Source organism: Apostichopus japonicus, chromosome 16 (assembly GCF_037975245.1).
Source record: "Apostichopus japonicus isolate 1M-3 chromosome 16, ASM3797524v1, whole genome shotgun sequence".
Taxonomy (NCBI): domain Eukaryota; kingdom Metazoa; phylum Echinodermata; class Holothuroidea; order Aspidochirotida; family Stichopodidae; genus Apostichopus; species Apostichopus japonicus.
The window spans coordinates 36,946,014-36,970,164 of NC_092576.1; the positions used below are offsets into that span (position 1 = coordinate 36,946,014).

At 36.8% G+C, this 24,151-nt stretch overlaps 1 protein-coding gene across 1 annotated transcript; it reads left to right on the forward strand.

Annotated features, from left to right (window-relative positions):
- The first annotated feature begins 640 nt into the window (after window positions 1-640).
- On the forward strand, window positions 641-16,860 carry LOC139982269 (autophagy-related protein 101-like). Its single transcript, XM_071994948.1, has 9 exons — window positions 641-816; window positions 2,948-3,033; window positions 4,383-4,460; window positions 6,942-7,025; window positions 11,490-11,597; window positions 12,364-12,478; window positions 13,692-13,738; window positions 14,427-14,546; window positions 15,386-16,860. The coding sequence occupies exons 2-9, from the start codon at window positions 3,004-3,006 to the stop codon at window positions 15,467-15,469; spliced, it is 666 nt and encodes a 221-aa protein (XP_071851049.1). The 5' UTR covers window positions 641-816; window positions 2,948-3,003; the 3' UTR covers window positions 15,470-16,860.
- The last annotated feature ends 7,291 nt before the right edge of the window (window positions 16,861-24,151 follow it).

Sequence of the window (24,151 nt, forward strand, 5' to 3'; positions counted from 1 at the left end):
GAAATCTCAGGGGCAGGCTACAGCTACGAACCTGTTACATTCCTTTCGACAGTATTTATTTTAAAGAAGTGTGGTGTGATAATACGGACCTTCTCATCACCTCTATTTACGATTTCGCAATGTTAGAACGTTGCACAATTTACAGAGTAATGCGATACAACGTGGCAACATAACGTTTTGCGAATGTTATAATTTTATATTGCGTAGGAATAAATACACGAGTAACTGAAATAATATTCTCAGATCTCAGATTCGAGAAAGAATCAATAAGTCGATAATTTTCTTGTGATGTGATGGTTGTATTAGCTACCGTAAGTGGACGTGTGAAATTTTCCAAGTAATTACCCCTTTCTGGCTAATCCATTTCCCGAGTTTTTCATAAATGCAAGTGCATCCTTCTTGTGGAAAGACTGCAAGTTATAGAAAACATTCTCTTGGTCGTTATTTCAAGATGTAAGTTGTATCACATGAGGATCATTATGTATAGGCTATATCCATGTAACTAAACTACAGCATGCAGCAACAACCACTTGTAATTACAGCAAGTTCTTGTTCCCATAATTATTTACCCATTCGGCGTTCTATAATGAACTACTACGATGATACAAAAACATTGTTTAATTACGTCATGGGCCAATGTTTACGTTTTTCTTGGTCTAGTGCGCAATTGTACGTTATCTCGATGCAATGGAAGATACCCCACGATAAGCTTGGGCAGTGATTTGTAAAGCTTGTCAATATACATTCGTAATGTTTAAGCTTCATCTGTATTGTTCAACATATCTTCGCCATTGCAGAGGATTTCCTGGCCTAACAGTTAGTAAAAGTTAATTCCCACTGACTAGGCCAGGGCCTAGCCTATATCTAGCCTAAGCCGATACATGTGTATGCTACAGTAACTAGTTCAGCGAGTGGCTATGATACGCACGGGAGTAACTTTAATGGATAGTGCATTTACACTTTACAGTAATAAAGAACAGGCTGAATTAGCATAGCACCCGTTGTGTTACGTCAAGTTGAACATTTGGCTAGTGTTTATAATAAGGATCTACTGTTACAGTTCCTAGTTCTAGTACTATTACTAGTAGAAACATTCAAAATCAAATGTAAAAAAATGATGGGTGTATTTGAGGCCTTGCAGTAGCAGGATAGTCCTATCCTGTGCTAGAACTAGAGTATTTTAACCTTTGCTTGGGATTTTTGTTCACCGTGATGGTTCAGCTGGTTGGAGCACATGCTCGCATAATGTATGACACACAGTATTTACATGTTAGAGAAAAGACAAGGTTCAGTGTTGGACTAATCCAAAGTGGAAATACTGGAATTTCAGCCTCAACTTACCTAGAGCCCAAACTTCAGAAATGCCATGTTATTAACACTGCAGTTTAAAGCATTGTTTTAGTGATTAGAGATGTAAGAAAGTGATTTTCTTATGTTTTTATAAGGAACTTTTTGAAACTTTCGTTGGAGGATTTTAATTCTAGACTACTTCATCAGTAATCAATTATTGGTTGACTACATATAACAGTGCAGTTATACCTGTCAATCTAGCTTTGCTAAACTGCTACAGTAAACTATCTATGCTCATTACATTACTTATACTGGCCAATTTTGTTCACTAGTCAGAGGGTAATACATCAAATTTAGCGAGTCTGGTTCAATACTTTGGTAAACCTGGAAACCAAACATTGCTGATACTATCAGTTTGCAGACTGTACTCAACAATCTCCTTGCTTTAAGCTAGTTTGTCTTAATTGCACATTAACTGACAGATTAATATTGTACTTTAAGATGTGTCCCAGCCATTAGAATGGGCGGAAGGGGGTTGGGGGAATCGCTTCAAAATAAATAACTGTGTATACTGCACTGTCTGCACAGTAACATGGTTGGCAATTTATTGATAATGTTACTTACCATCAGCTTACTGATGGGATGACTCTTATATGTACCTGTATCTTTATGAGAAGTAGAAGAGTTTTTTTAGTATAGATGTGTAGGGTATAGGATCATAATGACTTACAAAGTATGCTGTAGGCTGTAGGTGGGATGACTATAGCTATGTACTTGTATCTTGATGAGAAGTAGAAGAGTGTTTTTAGTATAGATGTGTAGGGTATAGGGTCATAATGACTCACAAAGTATGCTGTAGGCCACTGGTGGGATGACTATAGATATGTACCTGTATCTTTATGAGAAGTAGAAGAGTGTTTTAAGTATAGATGTGTAGGGTATAGGATCATAATGACCCACAAGGTATGTTGTAGGCCACTGGTGGGATGACTATAGCTATGTACCTGTGTCTTTATGAGAAGTAGAAGAGTGTTTTTAGTATAGATGTGTAGGGTATAGGATCATAATGACTCACAAAGTATGCTGTAGGCCACTGGTGGGATGACTATAGATATGTAGGACTGTATCTTTATGAGAAGTAGAAGAGTGTTTTTAGTATAGATGTGTAGGGTATAGGATCATAATGACTCACAAAGTATGCTGTAGGCCACTGGTGGGATGACTATAGATATGTACCTGTATCTTTATGAGAAGTAGAAGAGTGTTTTTTAGTATAGATGTGTAGGGTATAGGATCATAATGACTCACAAAGTATGCTGTAGGCCACTGGTGGGATGAATATAGATATGTACCTGTATCTTTATGAGAAGTAGAAGAGTGTTTTTAGTATAGATGTGTAGAGTATAGGATCATAACAACTCATAAGGTTTGTTGTAGGCCACTGATAAGTACATTTGGAATGTACTACAATCATGGTTGCTGTCAATAATTTTGGTTAAAATGTATCCTTACAAATGAAGTTTACAGTAAATGTCATTAATGGATTCTCTTCTTATTTGAAAGCTGTGTTTATTACTTAAGTGTTATGTAATACCTCGATGTTTCCTACCATGTTTATGTCTGCAAGTATTTATTTTTTTCCACTCTTTTATTGCAGCACAATTAAACTCAGACTTACAGGGCGAGCAGTGGAGAAGAAAACTCAATAGAAGGATGAATGCCAGATCTCAAGTCTTTGAACTAGTAAGAGAACAATTTATTGCTTTAAATGGTTGTTATTAAACCTAATTACGAGTTGCTACTAAGTGATATCAATAACACAATAAACAGTACCATGACACTGTAAACTGTAAGTCATTTCAAAGCATTGCAGATATGAGAGTTAACATATTGACATTGATAAGTTTAAATATGTGCAGAGTATTTAATTGCTTTGGTAACAAATTATCGCTTCTGGATGTACACTTTTAGAAAAATACTGATATGTACACCACCTGCGATTGTTCCTGGGCCCTCCCTCCCTGGAACTGACTTTTCCTTTTTAATACCTCCCTGCCGTAAGTTACACTGCCCTCAATTAACATGTATGTAAATGTGATGTACACAAAGCACAATGCTGACCCTATTGAGAAACAAGTATATAAAATAAACAGCAGTACAACATACAATCTCAAACACTTTGGTTCTGTAAATTTCAGGTTGTACTGTTTATGGACTAACGTCTTGACTGTTGCTTTACAGTTCTGTAAGTTTCAGCAAATGTCGATAGACCATTAAATTATGTTTTCGGCCACGGAGACTTGCAACCATATTCAATCTGACTTATCTTGTATCCTGCAAAGAATTGCAGTTCTTGTATAACAGGGGGGCCTATATGATTGACATTTGGTCTAGGCTTTGTTAGGTTAGCTTGTGCTTATTTAATGAAGTATTGCCATACACGTAACAGGAGGGCCTATATGAATAATGTTATGTTAGGTTAACTTGTACTTATTTATTGAACATCCTGGGCTTGTGCTTATTGTGCAATAATAGGGTTACTGCGATTGGATGCTCTAGTTGTTAGCTTTAGAGGGCGCATCGGGACTGGAGGGTCATCACATGTTATTCTTTAGTTTATATTTAAATAGACCTGAGATGTCCATCGCTGCTAGTATATGTACACTGTGTTGTGGGTATTGACCGTAGCTGCATGTACTGTGCTATATTGTCAAATTACCGACGGTAGCGAGCTGTGTGTGTATTTTCTTGGATCGATGGTGGTGTCTAACACTTCTGTTACACCTCATTCGAAACTAGGTCAGATTATCGGCATGAGACGTTTCACTGTGCGCGATTCTTCACACCCTTCAAGGAGTAAACAGTGGGAGTTCTGTATCATCACATTGAACTAATGGTTCTATTGTATGTTCCTTTCTGTCAGTGTGAGACACCGCATTGGTCCTAAAGACACATTATTGGTAATTTGTTAGCCCATCCTTTTCACCTTAACCAAGCTTATAATATGTTACAAGTCTAACAATTTATTGTTTTGCATTGATTTCCATTTTATTGTGGATCTTGTTCTCATTCATTTCTTCTCTTGTTTTCAGACTGTTGAGAGCAAGCAGCTAGAGGAGGTTGTCAACAGCATATTTCATACCATACTTTTCCACAGAACCACAGGAAAGGTACAGGAACACTTCCAATTATCCATTTCTGTGTGTAACCTGTTTTTACTGTACTGTAGACATGCAGTGAGATGCCTGCACATGTACTCATATTACAGCAATGTTTCCTGTACTGAGTTACCCACTTTGTAAATAACACAGAACCACAGGAAAGGTACAGGAACACTTCAAATTTCCCATTTTTCTGTGTAACTTGTTATTACTGTACTGTAGACATTAGTGAGATGTCTGTACATGTACTCATATTACAGCAATGTTTCCTGTACTGAGTTACACACTTTGTGAATAACACAGAACTACAGGAAAGGTACAGGAACACTTCCAATTATCCATTTCTGTGTGTAACTTGTTATAAATGTACTGTAGTTATGTAGTGAGATGTCTGTACATGTACTCATATTACAGCAATGTTGCCTGTACTGAGTTACACACTTTGTAAATAACACAGAACTACAGGAAAGGTACAGGAACACTTCCAATTTCCATTTCTGTGTGTAACTTGTTATTACTGTACTGTAGACATGTAGTGAGATGTCTGTACATGTACTCATATTAAAGCAATTGTGCCTGTACTGAGTTACACACTTTGTAGATAACACAGAACCACAGGAAAGGTACAGGAACACTTCAAATTTTACCATTTCTGTATGTAACTTGTTCTTACTGTACTGTAGACATGTTGTGAGATGTCTATACATGTACTCATATTACAGCAATGTTTCCTATCCTGAGTTACACACTTTGTAAATAACACAGAACCACAGGAAAGGTACAGGAACACTGCCAATTTTACCATTTCTGTGTGTAACTTGTTCTAACTGTACTGTAGACATGTAGCGAGATGTCTGTACATGTAATCATATAACAGCAATGTTTCCAATACTGAGTTACACACTTTGTAAATAACACAGAACCACAGGAAAGGTACAGGAACACTTTCCAATTCTGTAACTTGTTATTACTGTACTGTAGACATGTAGCGAGATGTCTGTACATGTAATCATATAACAGCAATGTTTCCAATACTGAGTTACACACTTTGTAAATAACACAGAACCACAGGAAAGGTACAGGAACACTTTCCAAGTTTCCAATTCTGTGTGTAACTTGTTATTACTTTACTGTAGTCATGTAGTGAGATGTCTGTACATGTACTCATATTACAGCAATGTTTCCTGTACTGAGTTACACACTTTGTGAATAACACAGAACCACAGGAAAGTTACAGGAACACCTCCAATTATCCATTTCTATGTGTAACTTGTTTTAACTGTACTGTAGACATGTATTGAGATGTCTGTACATGTACTCATATTAAAGCAATTGTGCCTGTACTGAGTTACACACTTTGTAGATAACACAGAACCACAGGAAAGGTACAGGAACACTTCAAATTTTACCATTTCTGTATGTAACTTGTTCTTACTGTACTGTAGACATGTTGTGAGATGTCTGTACATGTACTCATATTACAGCAATGTTTCCTATCCTGAGTTACACACTTTGTAAATAACACAGAACCACAGGAAAGGTACAGGAACACTGCCAATTTAACCATTTCTGTGTGTAACTTGTTCTAACTGTACTGTAGGCCATGTTGTAAGATGTCTGTACATGTACTCATATTAAAACAATTGTGCCTGTACTGAGTTACACACTTTGTAGATAACACAGAACCACAGGAAAGGTACAGGAACACTGCCAATTTTACCATTTCTGTATGTAACTTGTTCTTACTGTACTGTAGACATGTTGTGAGATGTCTGTACATGTACTCATATTACAGCAATGTTTCCTTTCCTGAGTTACACACTTTGTAAATAACACAGAACCACAGGAAAGGTACAGGAACACTGCCAATTTAACCATTTCTGTGTGTAACTTGTTCTAACTGTACTGTAGGCCATGTTGTAAGATGTCTGTACATGTACTCATATTACAGCAATGTTTCCTGTCCTGAGTTACACACTTTGTAAATAACACAGAACCACAGGAAAGGTACAGGAACACTGCCAATTTTACCATTTCTGTATGTAACTTGTTCTTACTGTACTGTAGACATGTTGTGAGATGTCTGTACATGTACTCATATTACAGCAATGTTTCCTTTCCTGAGTTACACACTTTGTAAATAACACAGAACCACAGGAAAGGTACAGGAACACTGCCAATTTAACCATTTCTGTGTGTAACTTGTTCTAACTGTACTGTAGGCCATGTTGTGAGATGTCTGTACATGTACTCATATTACAGCAATGTTTCCTGTCCTGAGTTACACACTTTGTAAATAACACCGAACCACAGGAAAGGTACAGGAACACTGCCAATTTTTCCATTTCTGTATGTAACTTGTTCTTACTGTACTGTAGGTACGTAGTGAGATGTCTGTACATGTACTCATGTTACAGCAATGTTTCCTGTCCTGAGTTACACACTTTGTAAATAATACATCCGTAAATAACCTTTAAATTGTTCTTGCAGTTTCACTACAAACAGGAAGGTGCTTTCCTCATCGGTACTGTCGGTGTGGTCGAGACTGATTGTGACTTTGTTGATTTGACATATGTAAGTAAAGCATTCATACATGTTTCATTATCTTTGGTATACATGTGTGTAAAAGAGCTATATAGTTGAACACAAATTGATCCTTCAGATGTATGTTGCAACCTCCATACAATTGGGTACACCATATATCCAGAGGCAGGGGTGGTAGTAGGGTGTATTCCATCTCCACTTTTCAACACCACAGACTAATTAAAAGTAGATATTGGCACAAGCCTTGTATATATCTGATCTTAAGACCTAATTTTACAGCCTTTATATCCCTCATAATTCACAATTGCACAACTAAAAACTTAATTCTGTTTGACGGATGATCTCCAGATCCCCATACATATAGATATATATCGATAGTCCACTTCAACAACCCGCACCCAGAAAGATTACTGTACTGTATAACTGTAGACGATACAGTAGTCATTACTGCGCTGCTCCTTACACAACCAGAGGTATTACTGTACTGTATAAATGTAGACACTATGTACAGTATACAGTCATTGAGTACTACACTGCTCCTTACACACCCAGAGGTATTACTTTACTGTATGCCCTAGACAATACAGGAGTCATTGACTACTGGACTGCCCCTTACACAAGGGCGGCGGAACCGGAGGGGGCACAGGGGGCACGTGCCCCCCCACTTTTCCTCAGGTTAAAAATGTGCCCTTTTTCTACATAAAAATTGAGGTGTCTCAAGTTAGCAAGAGGCCAGGGAACCAGAATGAACACTCGGGGAGGGCCGTTTCCGGCCATCTGAGGGGTTTGTAAAACCAAAAATTTTATTGTTCGCTCCACGCCAACTGATGGTGGCGCTCCGCTCAGATAGTCGTGCATACAACTTTGCAAATCCTGGCTACGCCCCTGACTTTTAATGAATTACTGTGGGTCAAACTCAAAGCTATTTCGAATGGAATAAATTGTTAAGATATTAACAAGAAATAAACTCTAATTCGAAGATTCCTACATAAGCAACTAGCATGATTTCCCCTCATTTTGTCTCAAAAGAAAACTTGTTCCTTGTTTCCCAATTTGCACATTGGATATTGCAGTGCTAGTATGCATATTTTCCTTGAAGGAGGGGGGGGGGGGGGTCTTGATGGAGTGATGTGTATACGCAAATAAGATAATACAATAAGAGTTATAAAGGTAATATAAGGCTGCATCTAATCGAATTTCTGCAAAGTGCCCTTTGATGTTGGTGCCCCCCCCCCCCAGATTAAAAGTGCTTCCGCCGCCCTTGCCCTTACACACCCATAGGTATTACTTTTCTGTATAACTCTAAACACTACAGTAGTCATTGAGTACCGCACTGCTCCCCTACACACCCAGAGGTATTACTTTACTGTATAACTGTATGCCCTAGACAATACAGTAGTCACTGAGTACTGCACTGCCCCTTACACACCCAGAGGTAAAACTGTACTGTATAACATAGACACTACAGTAGTCATTGAGTACTGCACTGCCCCTTAAACACGCAGAGGTATTACTTTACTGTTTAACTGTAAACACTACAATAGTCATTGAGTACTGCACTGCCCCTTACACACTCAGAAATATTACTGTACTGTATAACTGTAGACACTACAGTAGTCATTAAGTACTGCACTGCTCCTTACACACCCAGATGTATTACTTTACTGTATGCCCTAGACAATGCAGTAGTCATTGAGTACTGGACTGCCCCTTACACACCCAGAGGTATTACTTTACTGTTTAACTGTAAACACTACAATAGTCATTGAGTACTGCACTGCCCCTAACACACCCAGAAAGATTACTGTACTGTATAACTGTAGACAATACAGTAGTCATTGAGTACTGCACTGCCCCTTACACACTCAGAAGTATTACTGTACTGTATATCTGTAGACACTACAGTAGTCATTGAGTACTGCACTGCTCCTTACACACCCAGAGGTACAGTATTACTTTACTGTATGCCCTAGACAATATAGTAGTCATTGAGTACTGGACTGCCCCTTACACAAGGGCGGCGGAACCGGAGGGGGCACAGGGGGCACGTGCCCCCCCACTTTTCCTCAGGTTAAAAATGTGCCCTTTTTCTACATAAAAATTGAGGTGTCTCAAGTTAGCAAGAGGCCAGGGAACCAGAATGAACACTCGGGGAGGGCCGTTTCCGGCCATCTGAGGGGTTTGTAAAACCAAAAATTTTATTGTTCGCTCCACGCCAACTGATGGTGGCGCTCCGCTCAGATAGTCGTGCATACAACTTTGCAAATCCTGGCTACGCCCCTGACTTTTAATGAATTACTGTGGGTCAAACTCAAAGCTATTTCGAATGGAATAAATTGTTAAGATATTAACAAGAAATAAACTCTAATTCGAAGATTCCTACATAAGCAACTAGCATGATTTCCCCTCATTTTGTCTCAAAAGAAAACTTGTTCCTTGTTTCCCAATTTGCACATTGGATATTGCAGTGCTAGTATGCATATTTTCCTTGAAGGAGGGGGGGGGGGGGGTCTTGATGGAGTGATGTGTATACGCAAATAAGATAATACAATAAGAGTTATAAAGGTAATATAAGGCTGCATCTAATCGAATTTCTGCAAAGTGCCCTTTGATGTTGGTGCCCCCCCCCCCCCAGATTAAAAGTGCTTCCGCCGCCCTTGCCCTTACACACCCATAGGTATTACTTTTCTGTATAACTCTAAACACTACAGTAGTCATTGAGTACCGCACTGCTCCCCTACACACCCAGAGGTATTACTTTACTGTATAACTGTATGCCCTAGACAATACAGTAGTCACTGAGTACTGCACTGCCCCTTACACACCCAGAGGTAAAACTGTACTGTATAACATAGACACTACAGTAGTCATTGAGTACTGCACTGCCCCTTAAACACGCAGAGGTATTACTTTACTGTTTAACTGTAAACACTACAATAGTCATTGAGTACTGCACTGCCCCTTACACACTCAGAAATATTACTGTACTGTATAACTGTAGACACTACAGTAGTCATTAAGTACTGCACTGCTCCTTACACACCCAGATGTATTACTTTACTGTATGCCCTAGACAATGCAGTAGTCATTGAGTACTGGACTGCCCCTTACACACCCAGAGGTATTACTTTACTGTTTAACTGTAAACACTACAATAGTCATTGAGTACTGCACTGCCCCTAACACACCCAGAAAGATTACTGTACTGTATAACTGTAGACAATACAGTAGTCATTGAGTACTGCACTGCCCCTTACACACTCAGAAGTATTACTGTACTGTATATCTGTAGACACTACAGTAGTCATTGAGTACTGCACTGCTCCTTACACACCCAGAGGTACAGTATTACTTTACTGTATGCCCTAGACAATATAGTAGTCATTGAGTACTGGACTGCCCCTTACACACCCAGAGGTATTACTTTACTGTATAACTGTATGCCCTAGACAATTCAGTAGTCATTGAGTACTGCACTGCCCCTTACACACTCAGAGGTAATGCTTTACTGTATTACTGTAGCTACTTCAGTAGCCTAGTCATTGAGTACTGCACTGTGCCTTACACACCCAGATGTATTACTTCACTGTATAACTGTATGCCCTAGACAATACAGTAGTCACTGAGTACTGCACTGCCCCTTACACACCCAGAGGTGTTACTGTACTGTATAACTGTAGACAATACAGTAGTCATTGAGTATTGCACTGCTCCCCTACACACCCAGAGGTATTACTCTACTGTATAACTGTAGACACTACAGTAGTCATTAAGTACTGCACTGCTCCTTACTGTACACACCCAGAGGTATTACTTTACTGTATGCCCTAGACAATGCAGTAGTCATTGAGTACTGGACTGCCCCTTACACACCCAGAGGTATTATTTTACTGTTTAACTGTAAACACTACAATATATCATTGAGTACTGCCCCTAATTCTGCCCCTAATTCCCACAGGCACATTCTCCTGTTTAATTAAATCTTGGATCTTGCCCCTTACACACCCAGAGGTATTATTTTACTGTTTAACTGTAAACACTACAATATATCATTGAGTACTGCCCCTAATACTGCCCCTAATTCCCACAGGCACATTCTCCTGTTTAATTAAATCTTGGATCCACAGTCAGGCTACAGTTTAACAGCATGCAGTAGTGTTACGACTTATAGAGTAGTACATTATTAACCAAACATGCAATCAGTGCATTAATGTAAACTGTTATCCAAGATGGCAGAATTAAAACCAGATTTGTGGTCGGTCTATTCTGGTATTGTTATGTTAGCAAATTTACCTTACACATACTCGTCAACATGAATTTTACAAGATCCTTCTTTTATAACTTGTCACATAAAGAAACTCTAGTGTCAAACATGTACTTATAGTCATATTGATTCTGTTTGTACTCATACCCCAAGTCTGATTGAAAACCACAAAAATAAAATGTATTTATTTGACATAAAATTCACAAATCCCTCAAATTTCCCCCTCACAGGTCAGATGCAACTCTCCAACTTTAGACAAAAACCTCCGACGAGAAGTCTCAGCTTTTAAAGATGTCTTACGATCCACAGATGTCAACGCAGGTCTCCAAAGTGGACAGGTGGGTTTCTCTGTTGCCATGACGACTGTATTAAAGTTTTCCAGTTATAGGATTCCACTCAGTGATGTTGGCATTGGTGGTGAAAATCCACCACATTTAAATAACCAATATTAATAAAACGTAAGGTAAAAAGTCTCTATCAGTGGAGATTAAGTGCCTTGCCCAAGGACACAGCATAATGACCAGTCTTGGCAAGACCTTCTGACATGACTTTATAACAGTTAACCGTTGGTCATTGGTAGTTTGTCTCACCTAAAATCCAAGTTTGCACAATTCAAACAGTCACTCTTCAGTGTGCTATAATTATTTGTTCCCCAGGGGACTTCCCATAGGGTGCAGTTACAAACCAGGGCATGCAACTGTATGTACAAGATTCCTCTCAGGTCCCAATTGATTCACCTGTGTAAACAGGCAGTGGAGAAAAGGTTTTAATAGCTATGCACTGTTAAGTTCAACTCAGTTAAGTAGGGTTCTGCAACTGGCCTCGTTTCATTTCCTTTCCTTGTATAAATAATTAAAAGTGAAAGTTCAGTTAAGTTTTGCCTTATATGATGTGACTAAAATCTTACTAGCGTGAAGTGCCATGTTTTTTACTGATGAAAATGCAATATCTTACAACAGTATTTGAGAAAATTTGCAAAGACCAGTTCAGACGAATAAGAGCAAGCTGTACACACAAGAATTTTAAAACTATTCACAGAAAGCAGAAAACAGAAAAGAACCTAAACTTTGAGAAATAATAATATTCATTTCCATTATTTGATAGATTTCCTTGGAGCTCTATCAGAAGAAGAAGAACAGATGGCCTTTTCCTGATGAGAGCATTCCTTGGGAAGTTTGGACTTTGAAGATTAACGTCATATCGCTGTCTAACGAGCAAGGTAAGTGAAGACAAATGCTCTACATTTTAGTATTGTTTGTCCAACTAGTATAAATGTTTCGTGAAGGTGAGAACATTCCTTGAGAAGCGTGAGCTCTAGTATCGAAAGTGATATCACTGGCCAATTTTATTCTTATTTTCATTTTAACTTCCTTACTTTTGTGTTGTCAATTTCTTTTTGTGGTGATTTGCCAACGTGCTCAAACTAACAAGTACTGTACACCTTGACTGAGAAGAGGTTTATATATACTCTAATGTCTGGTAGTTGTTATATGTTTATCATTGTGAAGTTAAACAAGATTCTTGTAGTGAAGAAGATGATGGAGTGAAGAGACTCTTATTTGTGTCCTGCAGAAGATCATTGCATATTCATGAAGGAGACATATATTGAGCCATACATGCTTGTAGACAGATATTCTGCGCAGGGACAAGGAAGATAGGGAGCCATGTTGGGGCACAAACAGTTAAAGGAGGGGCAACTTGTAAAGTTATGTCACTAGTGCAGATATATTTACATTTTACAAGGCATTGCTGCAATGGTGTGGCACTGTAGTCAGCATTGGTCGGGAGGGGTAGGATGTGTGGCCCGGCCTCACATAATATGCTGTTTGTGGAACCTATATGTTGAGTGTGGTTGCCAGGGACAAGAAAAGGAAAGTGGAAACCTTTTAAATATTGCCCTGAATTAATACATACTATACAAGATTCTTGTAGTGAAGAAGAGGTTGGAGCAAAGAGACTCTCGCTTGTGTCCCGCAGAAGATCATTGCATATTCATGAAGGATATATATATGTTGAGCCATACATGCGTGTAGCCCTGTAACCAGTTATTCTGAGCAGGGGGAAGGGGGTATAGGGAGGGGTGTTCCGGCACAAACAGTTAAAGGAGAGGTAACTTGTAAAGTTCTGTCACTAGTGCAGATATGATTTACATTTTACAAGGCATTGTTGCAATTGGTGTGGCACTGTAGTCAGCATTTGGGAGGGAGGGGTAGGATGTGTGCCCCGGCCTCGCTAACAAAAATTGCTGTTCGTAGAACTAATATGCTAGGTGTGATTGCCAGGGACAACCAGAGGAAAGTGGACACCCTTTCAATATAGCTCTGAATAATTATATACGATTACTGATGAGGAGAACATGATTGACCACACACAACAGCATTTTTTAATTGACATTTGACCTCACTGTTTGTTTTTGTGTTTGATTCATACAGAGAGGCAGGCATACAGGGAAAAGCTTGGAGAAATCCTGAATGCTAAGGTACTGCCCAGTAATACTTCTTACCTCATTTGACATATTTTAGGCGCCTGAATCACAAAGAAACTTTCTTGTAGCTTCAAACTCCACTGCCTGAAGTCTTATTACAACAATAGAGGTTATGTAAGCAGTGCCTATTGTGTGAGACTATAGCAGAATACATGAATGTCCTACACAGCTGTTCCCACCAGTCACCTTTCTAACATACAGACCTGTCATACTTTTGACAAGGTGCCTTGTTGAGGGTATCTGATGAATTATATCTGATTTGAATTTAAACACTGCAGTCATGAACCTTTTTAACATTTTATTAAATAAAATTAGTAACTCAATGCACTTCCTCATGTGCTAATCAATATTGCTTAATATTTTTTTTTTTAATTGTGTATTAACTTTAGATTTACTTAATGTGTGTAATTATTCCTTGTATATTATTCAATACAATTTTTTCATAAAATTAAATAAAATAACTTCATCAGTTACTCAATTCTGTTCTTCATGTGCTAATCAATATTGCTTAATGTTTTTTTTTTTTTTAAATATAATTGTGTATTAACTTTTTATTTACTTTATATAGTGTGTGCTATTATCCCTTGAACATTATTCACTACACATCTATTTTGTATCTCATATGCTGTATAATTCCCACATAACCTGAACGTAATCTTCCTTTATAATATGTCTTTGATAGATAATATGCATCGTAGAAGCGATGAACAGAAATGATTACATTCCAAAGGCTCCTAATCAAGCTCTGTTGGATACAGTCTTCGACACCACCTGTCCAGATGTGCAGCCATTCTTATTCAAGGTAATCATTTGTGGTTTCTTTATGATAGAGTCATTATGATACTAGAAACCAAGTAAGTTAATCCTGCTTGTTCTCATTATGCTTTTTGTATTTGCTTATTTATATCCTTCTTGACTACTCAGCATATATCATAATTAAAAGACTTAAATCTGAATCAGGTAAACACACTCATGTTCTACTGACCACAATGTTTCTTTTAGGGGTTACTCAGTCTGTGACACATCACACAACGGTCAGTGTCTCTTTGAATCTAATCTTTCATTGATGTACTCTCCATGATATTCAGAAAGTCCTGTTGAAGTACAAGCTACACAAAGTCAAGTTTTTGCTATTCAAGACTACTTGGCCAGTCAAATCATTAAAGTCAAAGTACTGCTATAGACTAAAGTGATTTTAACCCTAAGCCATCCTCAACTTGACTGTTTAAAAGGAGTCATGTCCCACAGACTCAGGGGTAAGAAATACCTTCATGAAGTAACTGACTGAACAAGAAGCTGTTTTGTGTGTTTATTGGGTTTAACTCTCTTCGCTGTTGCTGTGGTTATTTAAAACCAGAAGAAGCATAGATGTTGTAAATTAAAAAGCATCAACTTAAACAGAGCAGAATTCTTTGTGACTTATGTTTAAGAGATAGAGAGGCACACAGTTTTTGAGAACATTTGTCACTCTGAAATGTTTAATTTTATATGCATTACCTGTATCTCTATTCTTACCTATTTGAATAAAGTACCAAATGGATTGGATACACCCTTAGCCTAACCCTTTTCTACTTCCTACAATCAATGAAATTCTCATCTTGCATCAGCAATCCCAATCAGTTTTCATTTAATATCTGCCAGATTTCTTGTCAAAACTCTGGGCCGACCAATGCATCTGTTGGAGCTGCTGTTCGGAAGCTACTACGAGATACACTGGCACTGTGAAGCAAGTGACTGGTATTTAAAGGATCATTTCATGACCAAATGCTTCCCAAGGCCTAGCCAGTGATCAAAAGCATAGGACGATGCTTTGTTATAAAAAAGTGATTGGTTTTAAAAACTTAATGCCATAATGCTTCCCAAGGCCTAGCCAGTGATCAAAAGCATGGGACGATGCTTTGTTATAAAAAAGTGATTGGTTTTAAAAACTTAATTAAAGCCATAATGCTTCCCAAGGCCTAGCCAGTGATCAAAAGCATGGGACGATGCTTTGTTATAAACAAGTGATTGGGTTTTAAATTCTTAATTTATGTCATGATGCTTTCCAAGGCATAGCCAGTGATAAGAAGCATGGGAATGATAATGTTCTGTTTTAACAAGAGACTGGTATGATAAAGAAGGCTAGTGTTATGGTCCTGGTGTTGAAACAAGTGTAAGGTTAGTCAAAGCTGACTTAGGTAGAGAAAGTGCAATATTGATGTTAGTTAAATAAGTTAATGGTGTTGAAGACAGCTTACTCTTGCTGATAAGGAACATTTTTGTGGTGCCATCAAGAAGTGTCTGGAGAGATACTGTTGTTTGAATGCTTCCAGTAACAGCCTAGTAATCAAAGAGATGTCTAAACTGCCATCCTGTGGTTTTTTCCATTTTCTTCATAACTCTTCGATCATAAAAAAAAAACAGAAGACAGTTTTTGTTGGGGCGAAGATGTGTAGACTTGTGTTTCATCCTCATCAGAGAAGAGTTGCAAGGTGAATATGTTTTAGTTCTTTCAAGAAATTACTGAATATGGAAGACTAGCTGTATTTTTTGTTGACATGAAAGCTTGTCCCAGCTTTAAGTTCTGTGTTGGTAAGATCAATGGGGGATTGACATGAAAATGTTTTTTATCCCTCTTAGCTAGAATCTTACCTCTGGGGTTTAAGTACGTCATATTCAGTTTGACTGTTTTGTCAAGAAGTGACTGGGTATGAAAGACAAGTCTAAGATAAGCTCTTTACAAAATAAACATAGATGTTCAACTGGTCCATCTATATTGATGTATTTTTGTTTGTTTAAATTTGTAACATTTTCGGGGTTTTATGCCAAAGAAGGAAGTTTACATCCCACTAGACATTCATAAAAACAAAATAAACGATTACTGTCCAGGAATAAATTGAAACATAACCAATGTACTTTTATGCCCACATGATAAAGGAATTTGTCCAAAAGATGCATTTGAAACCATTTTATAGGGTGCAAGTTGAGGAGAGCTTTTGTCTATGAGATATGATGTGTCTTCTTTTTGAAACATCAGAACCAGAAAACATTTAGTTTTCCAACCTTTTTGTTGTTGTAATTTCTTTGGAAGTCTCATACTTGTAATGATGATTGTAATCAAGAATGCAAACAGTCAATGGCATTATGTTGTTTTTAGAAAGTCTATGTTAAGAAAAGTGGAAAAGGGAACATTAATAAGAATTTTACTATGATATAGTGACTATGTTTTACTTATCAACTTAAGCAAGGACCTGGTCATACCATGTGTGTCCTTAAAATCAGTGACATAACCATTATACAAGAAGAAGTAAATCGGTATTGCGAGCCTACCTACAGGGTCATCGTATAAATTAATCCTCATTATGTTATTGGAGAACAAATGTAAAATAGATGTAAATACTGAAAAGCCTCCCTATCAGTAAATCAAACAATGTTCTGTAAATCTGTGTTGTACATGAATAAATGTTACTCGTTTTGCCGTTGGATGTAAAACGACTGAAGTACCAAAAGCATTCACATTGACAGCATATGATCGCAAGCGAAAGTACCGCGATCATAAAAACAACATGTTCATGATGGTGGTTGTTGTGAAAGTCAACGATAGATGTACACACAAACAACATGATCATGATGGTGGTTGTTATGAAAGTCAACAAAAAATATTGACCTACATGCAAGATACGTACCTACACTTACCTTATACTGTAATTATCTATCATTACAATATTACTTCTAGATCACTGTACCTCGCATGTATCAATCATCCCACCAAAGAAGTCAATCAATTACAAACGGTTGAGACACGGTCTAACAAATGCCAGTGACAGTCAAGGTACGTTCGTTAGACTAACACTATACAGGTATATGCAGATAATGCAGACAACACTAAAGCGGTGCACATAATTAGAAACAGGATATTGCAACAGGATTTGTACAAACTATGAATGGAGTCAGAAAAAGCAGATGGGTTTCAACGTTAACAAATGTGCTCTTCTTCGATTATATAATAACCCACAATCTGAGTATTATCTCAATGAAAGAGTAACAGGGTGGTCAGGATCCTGTAAAGTTGGAGAGAGTGAGATCAAATAGATTTGCCTTTAGGTGTAAAGCAACAAATTTATTATTCTAACTCATTCTTTTCTCGGTCTCCATTTCGCATATAATCACAGTGGAAAGGATAATTGAAAAACAATGGTAAAAATTAAAACAAAAAGTACACTTTACCCTCATAGTAAACTGAACCCCAAACAATACAAACTAATAACACAACTGTTCAGAGAGTCCCTGAATGAGGAATTCATCAGTAGACAATAATAAGGGCGCTCTCCTGATTAATACGGACTGCGCAAGTGTAGAACAATGTATAGCTACCGTACGTACATCCATATTCATCCACAACCTTTGGTATTGACTTTTATAGTGATTGTAATCATTCGTAATTTTGCATCCTGGTAAAACACACATGTCATAAATTAACCTCGAAGCACTCTAGCACTGGATTATCATAAGAATAACTCATTAAAGGCTGAATTTATAATGAAATATAACAAACAATTCAACGTTATAGTGGCTACATGTGCAGGCGATCGTCGCCTCCTGGACCATACTAACATACACACTTATAACATTAGGTCTGCTAATAGCGACGAATTACTTCTATATCCTGATATTAACTACAGTTGAGGTGTCATTGACTCTAGGTTTGATTTACCATTAGTTAGTATAGCAACATGTTTTACGTTTAATGATTAGTTTATTGTTTGTTAAATGACCATAAATATACAGCAACATACCTGTAAAGTAGGAGAGAGCGATAACGTTTAGATTTGTTCTTGTGTGTACAGCAACAAATTTATTTTTGTCGCGCGCCCTCTATTATAACACGTACTTGATAGTTAAATTTTATGGGGGGGGGGGGGATGATAGATCAACACTGTTACAAAAGATACTAACAAGTATAAGGAAGAAGACAACGATCTGGGAGTTATGATTCACAAATCACTCAAGAGTTAAAGGCATTGAAGACTCGCGCCAAAATGCAGACAGTAATGAAACATGGTACCTTGTTATCTTTAGCTGGACCTGAGATGTCCATCGCTGTATCGTTTGTACAGTATGCTGTGGGTATTTACCGCAGCTGTATGTACTGACTGACATTTGACTGTACACTTGTGTCTAATTACCGATGGTAGCAAGCTGTGTGTGTATTTTCTGGGATCGATGGTGGTGTCTAACACTTCTGTTACACCGCATTCGAAACTAGGTTAGATTACCGGCATGATACGTTTCTTTGTGCGCGAGTCTTCACACCCTTTAACATTGTCAAGAAGCAGTTAAGAAGGCCAAATAAAGTTTTACAATTGATAAAAGGAAATTTAGTTCAGCAACTTGTAAACCGGTTATAAACTTATACAACTTGTAAGACCTCACATAGCTTATTGTATCCCAACATGGAACCATATCTTAGGAACATTAATCTGGTGGAAGCTTGGAGTCGAAAGACGTATGACAAACCAGTGAAGAAGGTGAAACATCTACAATGTGAATTAAGAAAGACTGTGTCTTTGTACATTTGAAAACGCTGGAACAACGCCGAGGCAGTACCCTAATTACTGTATACAATATAAAGTATGGTAACATCGACATAGACCCAGAGAAGTACTCCAATCGTTTTGGACAAAAAAGCACCTGTCCTCACCTTTTTATCACTGGAGTTGCCTTACTTATGGGTCAGATACATGCGGTTATTCAAGCTGTTTCCAATATGCCTTTCTCATATTAAGTGCAACAGCAGGTACAAAATTATAGCAGTAAAGTCAAAAGTGCTACGCGCAGGGGAATTCCCATTTAATTCCTAGCGCTTACGTCATCCACAAATTCCCGTAGTCCTTGATGCACAGAGACGCTTTGATACCGCCTAATGCTGGTGTTAGGTCTGTGTTTTTTTGGCTATTTATTACTGCAAAACAGTAAGGAAAGATCAGTAATTGGCCACTTGTTCTCAAAGGGTAGCGACCATGGTGAGGGAAAGGAAGAAGAAGAAGCCCCCAAGAAATATAGCTAGTAATTTCAATTTGTTTACTGTTTTAGCTTGCTCCACATTTCTGGTCAATCAGTAATATTTGATACTGTTTACGGACAGTAACTAATATTGCTACTGTTACTAACGTAGTGTTAGTGTTGGGCGGGTTGTAATATATAGGCGTAACGTTACGAGCGCTATATATATTAGGATACATTAGACGTGTGGTTTTCACAGTAGTTCAGTTATGCAAACCTCCAATCGCAACTTCTCAATAATTCGCGAAGAATATGCATATTTAAAATCCGACTTCTTAAAAAAAAAAAAAATTCTACTCTAGGCGAGCATGTGCTAGTGACATATCCTGGTATAATATAGGCATGAGGTTACATCAAATCAGGAGAAATTAGACTTTAGGGAGTTTATGGAGAGCAACAATAAAAGTAAATATTATTGATGCCCTTACAGTTCTGTAACAACTGACTCCATGGTTATCATTGTGACATTATTTTAAAGCACAAATCTTCTGTTTTTGTGAAGCAAATAATTCATGATATGTAAATACCAGACTATCACCTAATATTTTTCGTTTTAACATCCCTTCGTAATGTGCGTGGTTTCGCCCTGCCTAAACGTGTTGTAAATATTCATATATTGATGCGTAGGCAAAGAAGTTTACGTACGAAAGTACGTACAACATGCACATGCGCTAACAACTTTCTAACTAGTATATAGTTATCATATATATATAGATCCCGACGATGATCACACAGTCACAGTCCCGATGCAAGGGGACTGGGGCTGAGAGCGAATCAGTCGATTGGTAGTTTGGTTTTCGTGCCCAGGTTCTTTCCTGGGAGACTTTTCCTTAAAAAAAATTATATACGGTTCAATAGTAAAATAGTTATATAGTACACATGCGTACGTTGACAGTGAAAATGAACTACCATACTTATGTAACTTTTTTTAACAGAGATTTGTGACACTTAATTACTGTTACCAGGCTTGCTGCTTAACAAGAATGAAGTATGACACTAGCCCATTATTTTTTTTATAGTAATTATATGCCTAGGCTAGCGGTATCCCACGTCAAATTTCTACTCTCACCTTCCAAGATGGAAACATGGGAAGAACCCGCCCAACAGATCAGCGATGCAGCCGCGTGTTGGACACAATGGTTCTTCGTAACTCACTGATAGTCACAGCACCTTTGGGCCTGTCGAACACTTGCGCTACGAAACAAATTAACTAATATTAACTCGAAAATAAATCGTTTTTTGACCGAAATATCATTAAAATAAAAACAAATACATTAAAACGGTAGTGGTTGCACTGTGCATCGTCTTACTTTCCGTTTTCTATATTTGGAACATATTGCGTAACTTCAAACACCTAAATGTTCATTATAATGTTGAAGTTAGCAGTTACACTCGATACTTTTGTTTTATCGACACTCTTATTATTTTGGACATTCCTGTATACATTTTCGACACTTATATTACTTTGACATGTTCCAATATTTATGACCATACTTATACTAGTATCGACATGTTTATATTATTTGGAAATGCCCTTATAACTTTGGACATTTTGCAACAAATGGCGTGAATTCAAACGCAAATATGTTCACTAGAAATATGAAGTTAGCAGTAACATTCGACTTGTTCATATATTTTGCAACACTCATATTACTTTAAAAATGGCTCAACAGCAATGGCTATTATAAAATGTGTAATTACGGCAAAGGGAAATCTCTCAAACGAAATTTCTACGGAAAGCTATTTCAATATGCCAACATATTGATTAAACTCCATTCACATAAGGGGCCAATGTTTCCAATGAGGCTAATATCGATGTTGCTTACGATATATGTGATGATAGTATCATATCAATTGATGACAATATAAACCATAGAGAAAACATTTATGCTTTTCAAATGGAATAGCTCTCCTAATTCCTATTACAATACTAAAACAATAAATGTTCCAGGAGTTACAGGAAACAGTTTAACGCTTGATGATTAATTATATTGAAAAGTTTTGTTACATTACATTAAGAGGTCAATAAGAATGTGGATCTCGTCAATTTAGTGGACTAACACAATTAACAAGATATACACTACTAAATATAGTTTCAAGAAACTACTCTCGGTGTTTTCTTTGACCTCTTCAAGGCTTTCGACAAGAGTGTCTATCATATTCTACGCAAATTGACATTTCTCTCTACGAAATACCAATGCACATCTCTTGAAAACATCTACTTTTAATTCTCTGGAATATTCGGTGGTATACCCAAGTCCATGAACTATATTATAGGTGTCGTACCACAATTAATCATAACACTGACTTATACACTAAATTCGTCACTTTCAAAACCCTCTGATACATAGAAGTTTTCAATTGACATATCTTACTCACCATTTGATATTGAGGTCCTGACCTGCCACGGCACTTGCAAATGTCTATATCATGACTGTTTAGACTTTGAACTGGAAAAGAAGCCAGTTTAGCATACTGAATCCCAGGCGGAGTAATATCCACATTAAACAAGAAAAATGGTAAAAATGGTTTATATCAGCTTCAATCATTACTTTAACACCATCTGTACTTTGATGTAAGTTCTTTCACATGGAGGCAGAAATGAAAAACAATGATGGTAACTGATAATATGCCAAAGCAAGCATTACAGTAGGTCATTTCAGTTTGTTGTTTTTTCTAGCGACTGTACATTACTGTTGTACCAATGGATCCACTGTTATATCTATCATTTACCTTTTTATTATGTCTTCAAATTCACAAGGAGCTGTTGTTTTCTGTAGAAATAGAATATATTTTAAATTAGTTATAGGAAAGGGCCGGGAATATTTTAGACACTAGAAAAGCAGAGAGAAAGTTATGGCTAGATTCCCGTTTTAATCATAACTTACAATGTTCGTTACAATATTATTATCGTTTAGAATTGACAACATTGAAATAATGTTCGCTGCTAATAAGCTGTCACGAATTATGATAAAACTAAGCATATGGTCATGTATAGTAATAATGCACACTTAAGTGAGATTGAAATATATAAATGACATATATACTTAACAATGGGATTACAAGAATCGAGTCTACTCTAAAACGTTTTCTTTCTGGAAACATATTCGGAACAATATTATAAAATATTCTATGATCGTCCATATACCTACCGTATTCTGTTCAATTATTTAGTCTAATACGAGCAATTAAAACCTTAAAAGAATAACCCATGACATTTAAATGTAATTCTAGAAAGAAGAGAATATTAATATACCACAACGCACCATCTCTTAGGTAAATTGCAATACCATGTCAAGATGAATCTATAATTGAATAACTCCCTTAAGTAACATGTTTTTTTAAGGTACGAACGATGATGTGACGTCATTATCGTCATTAGCGGAGGTACCATTCAAAATAGATCGGATCCCGTTTGAGATGACACAATCCAACAATAGGTAAGTACACAAGTTCAATTTGTTGAATAAGGTCCGTTTATCAGTACTGTAATCTACCTTTCTTTCATATTCGAAAATGCGCTAAAAATTATGCTACAGCTCATAAACATTAAAATTAGGACCGACACTTAGAAATTTGAGTCTGTTCGCCGCCGACTGCTAGTGTTGACAACTAGGGCCAGTACTATTAGTAATACTATTGGTGTCATTGCAGAATGAGCGCCAAGCTTCCGTTAAACTAGTCTTGAGTCTTTAATACAATATATTCGTCGCCTGAATGTGTTTGAGTGTATATATATATATATATATATATATATATATATATATATATATATATATATATATATATATATATATATATATATATATATATATATATATATATATATATATATATATATATATATATATATATATATACATATATATATATATATATATGTATATATATATATGTATATATATATATGTATATATATATATATATATATATATATATATATATATATATATATATATATATATATATATATATATATATATATATATATATATATATATATATATATATACGAGCACTGACTTATTCATATACAGCAAATGAAGAAAGTATACAAATGAAAGAACGTACATTCCATAAAGTCTTTGTAACAATATCGTAGAATACGTATTATACGGTGTCTTGACATAATGAGAGAGTTATAGTAATGCTAAAGTTCACCTTCACAGTATAATTTCGATGTAATTTTATGTATAATATATGTGTTGCTTTCTGTCTGCACATCAATACACAGGTCTTCTGTCGTGATTTCACAACAGCTAATGTATTACATTATTTTGAAAACCACAACATGTGCATACTTACTATTCCCTGTGTACAACATACTGTATGTTAACAAACTGTGTCGATGATCAAAACTTCAAC

Coding starts and splice junctions, on each gene's coding strand:
- LOC139982269 (XM_071994948.1), top strand. CDS start 3,004: ATGAATGCCAGATCTCAAGTCTTTGAACTA. Junction 3,034..4,382: donor GATCTCAAGTCTTTGAACTA/GTAAGAGAACAA, acceptor TCTTGTTTTCAG/ACTGTTGAGAGCAAGCAGCT. Junction 13,739..14,426: donor GAGAAATCCTGAATGCTAAG/GTACTGCCCAGT, acceptor TGTCTTTGATAG/ATAATATGCATCGTAGAAGC.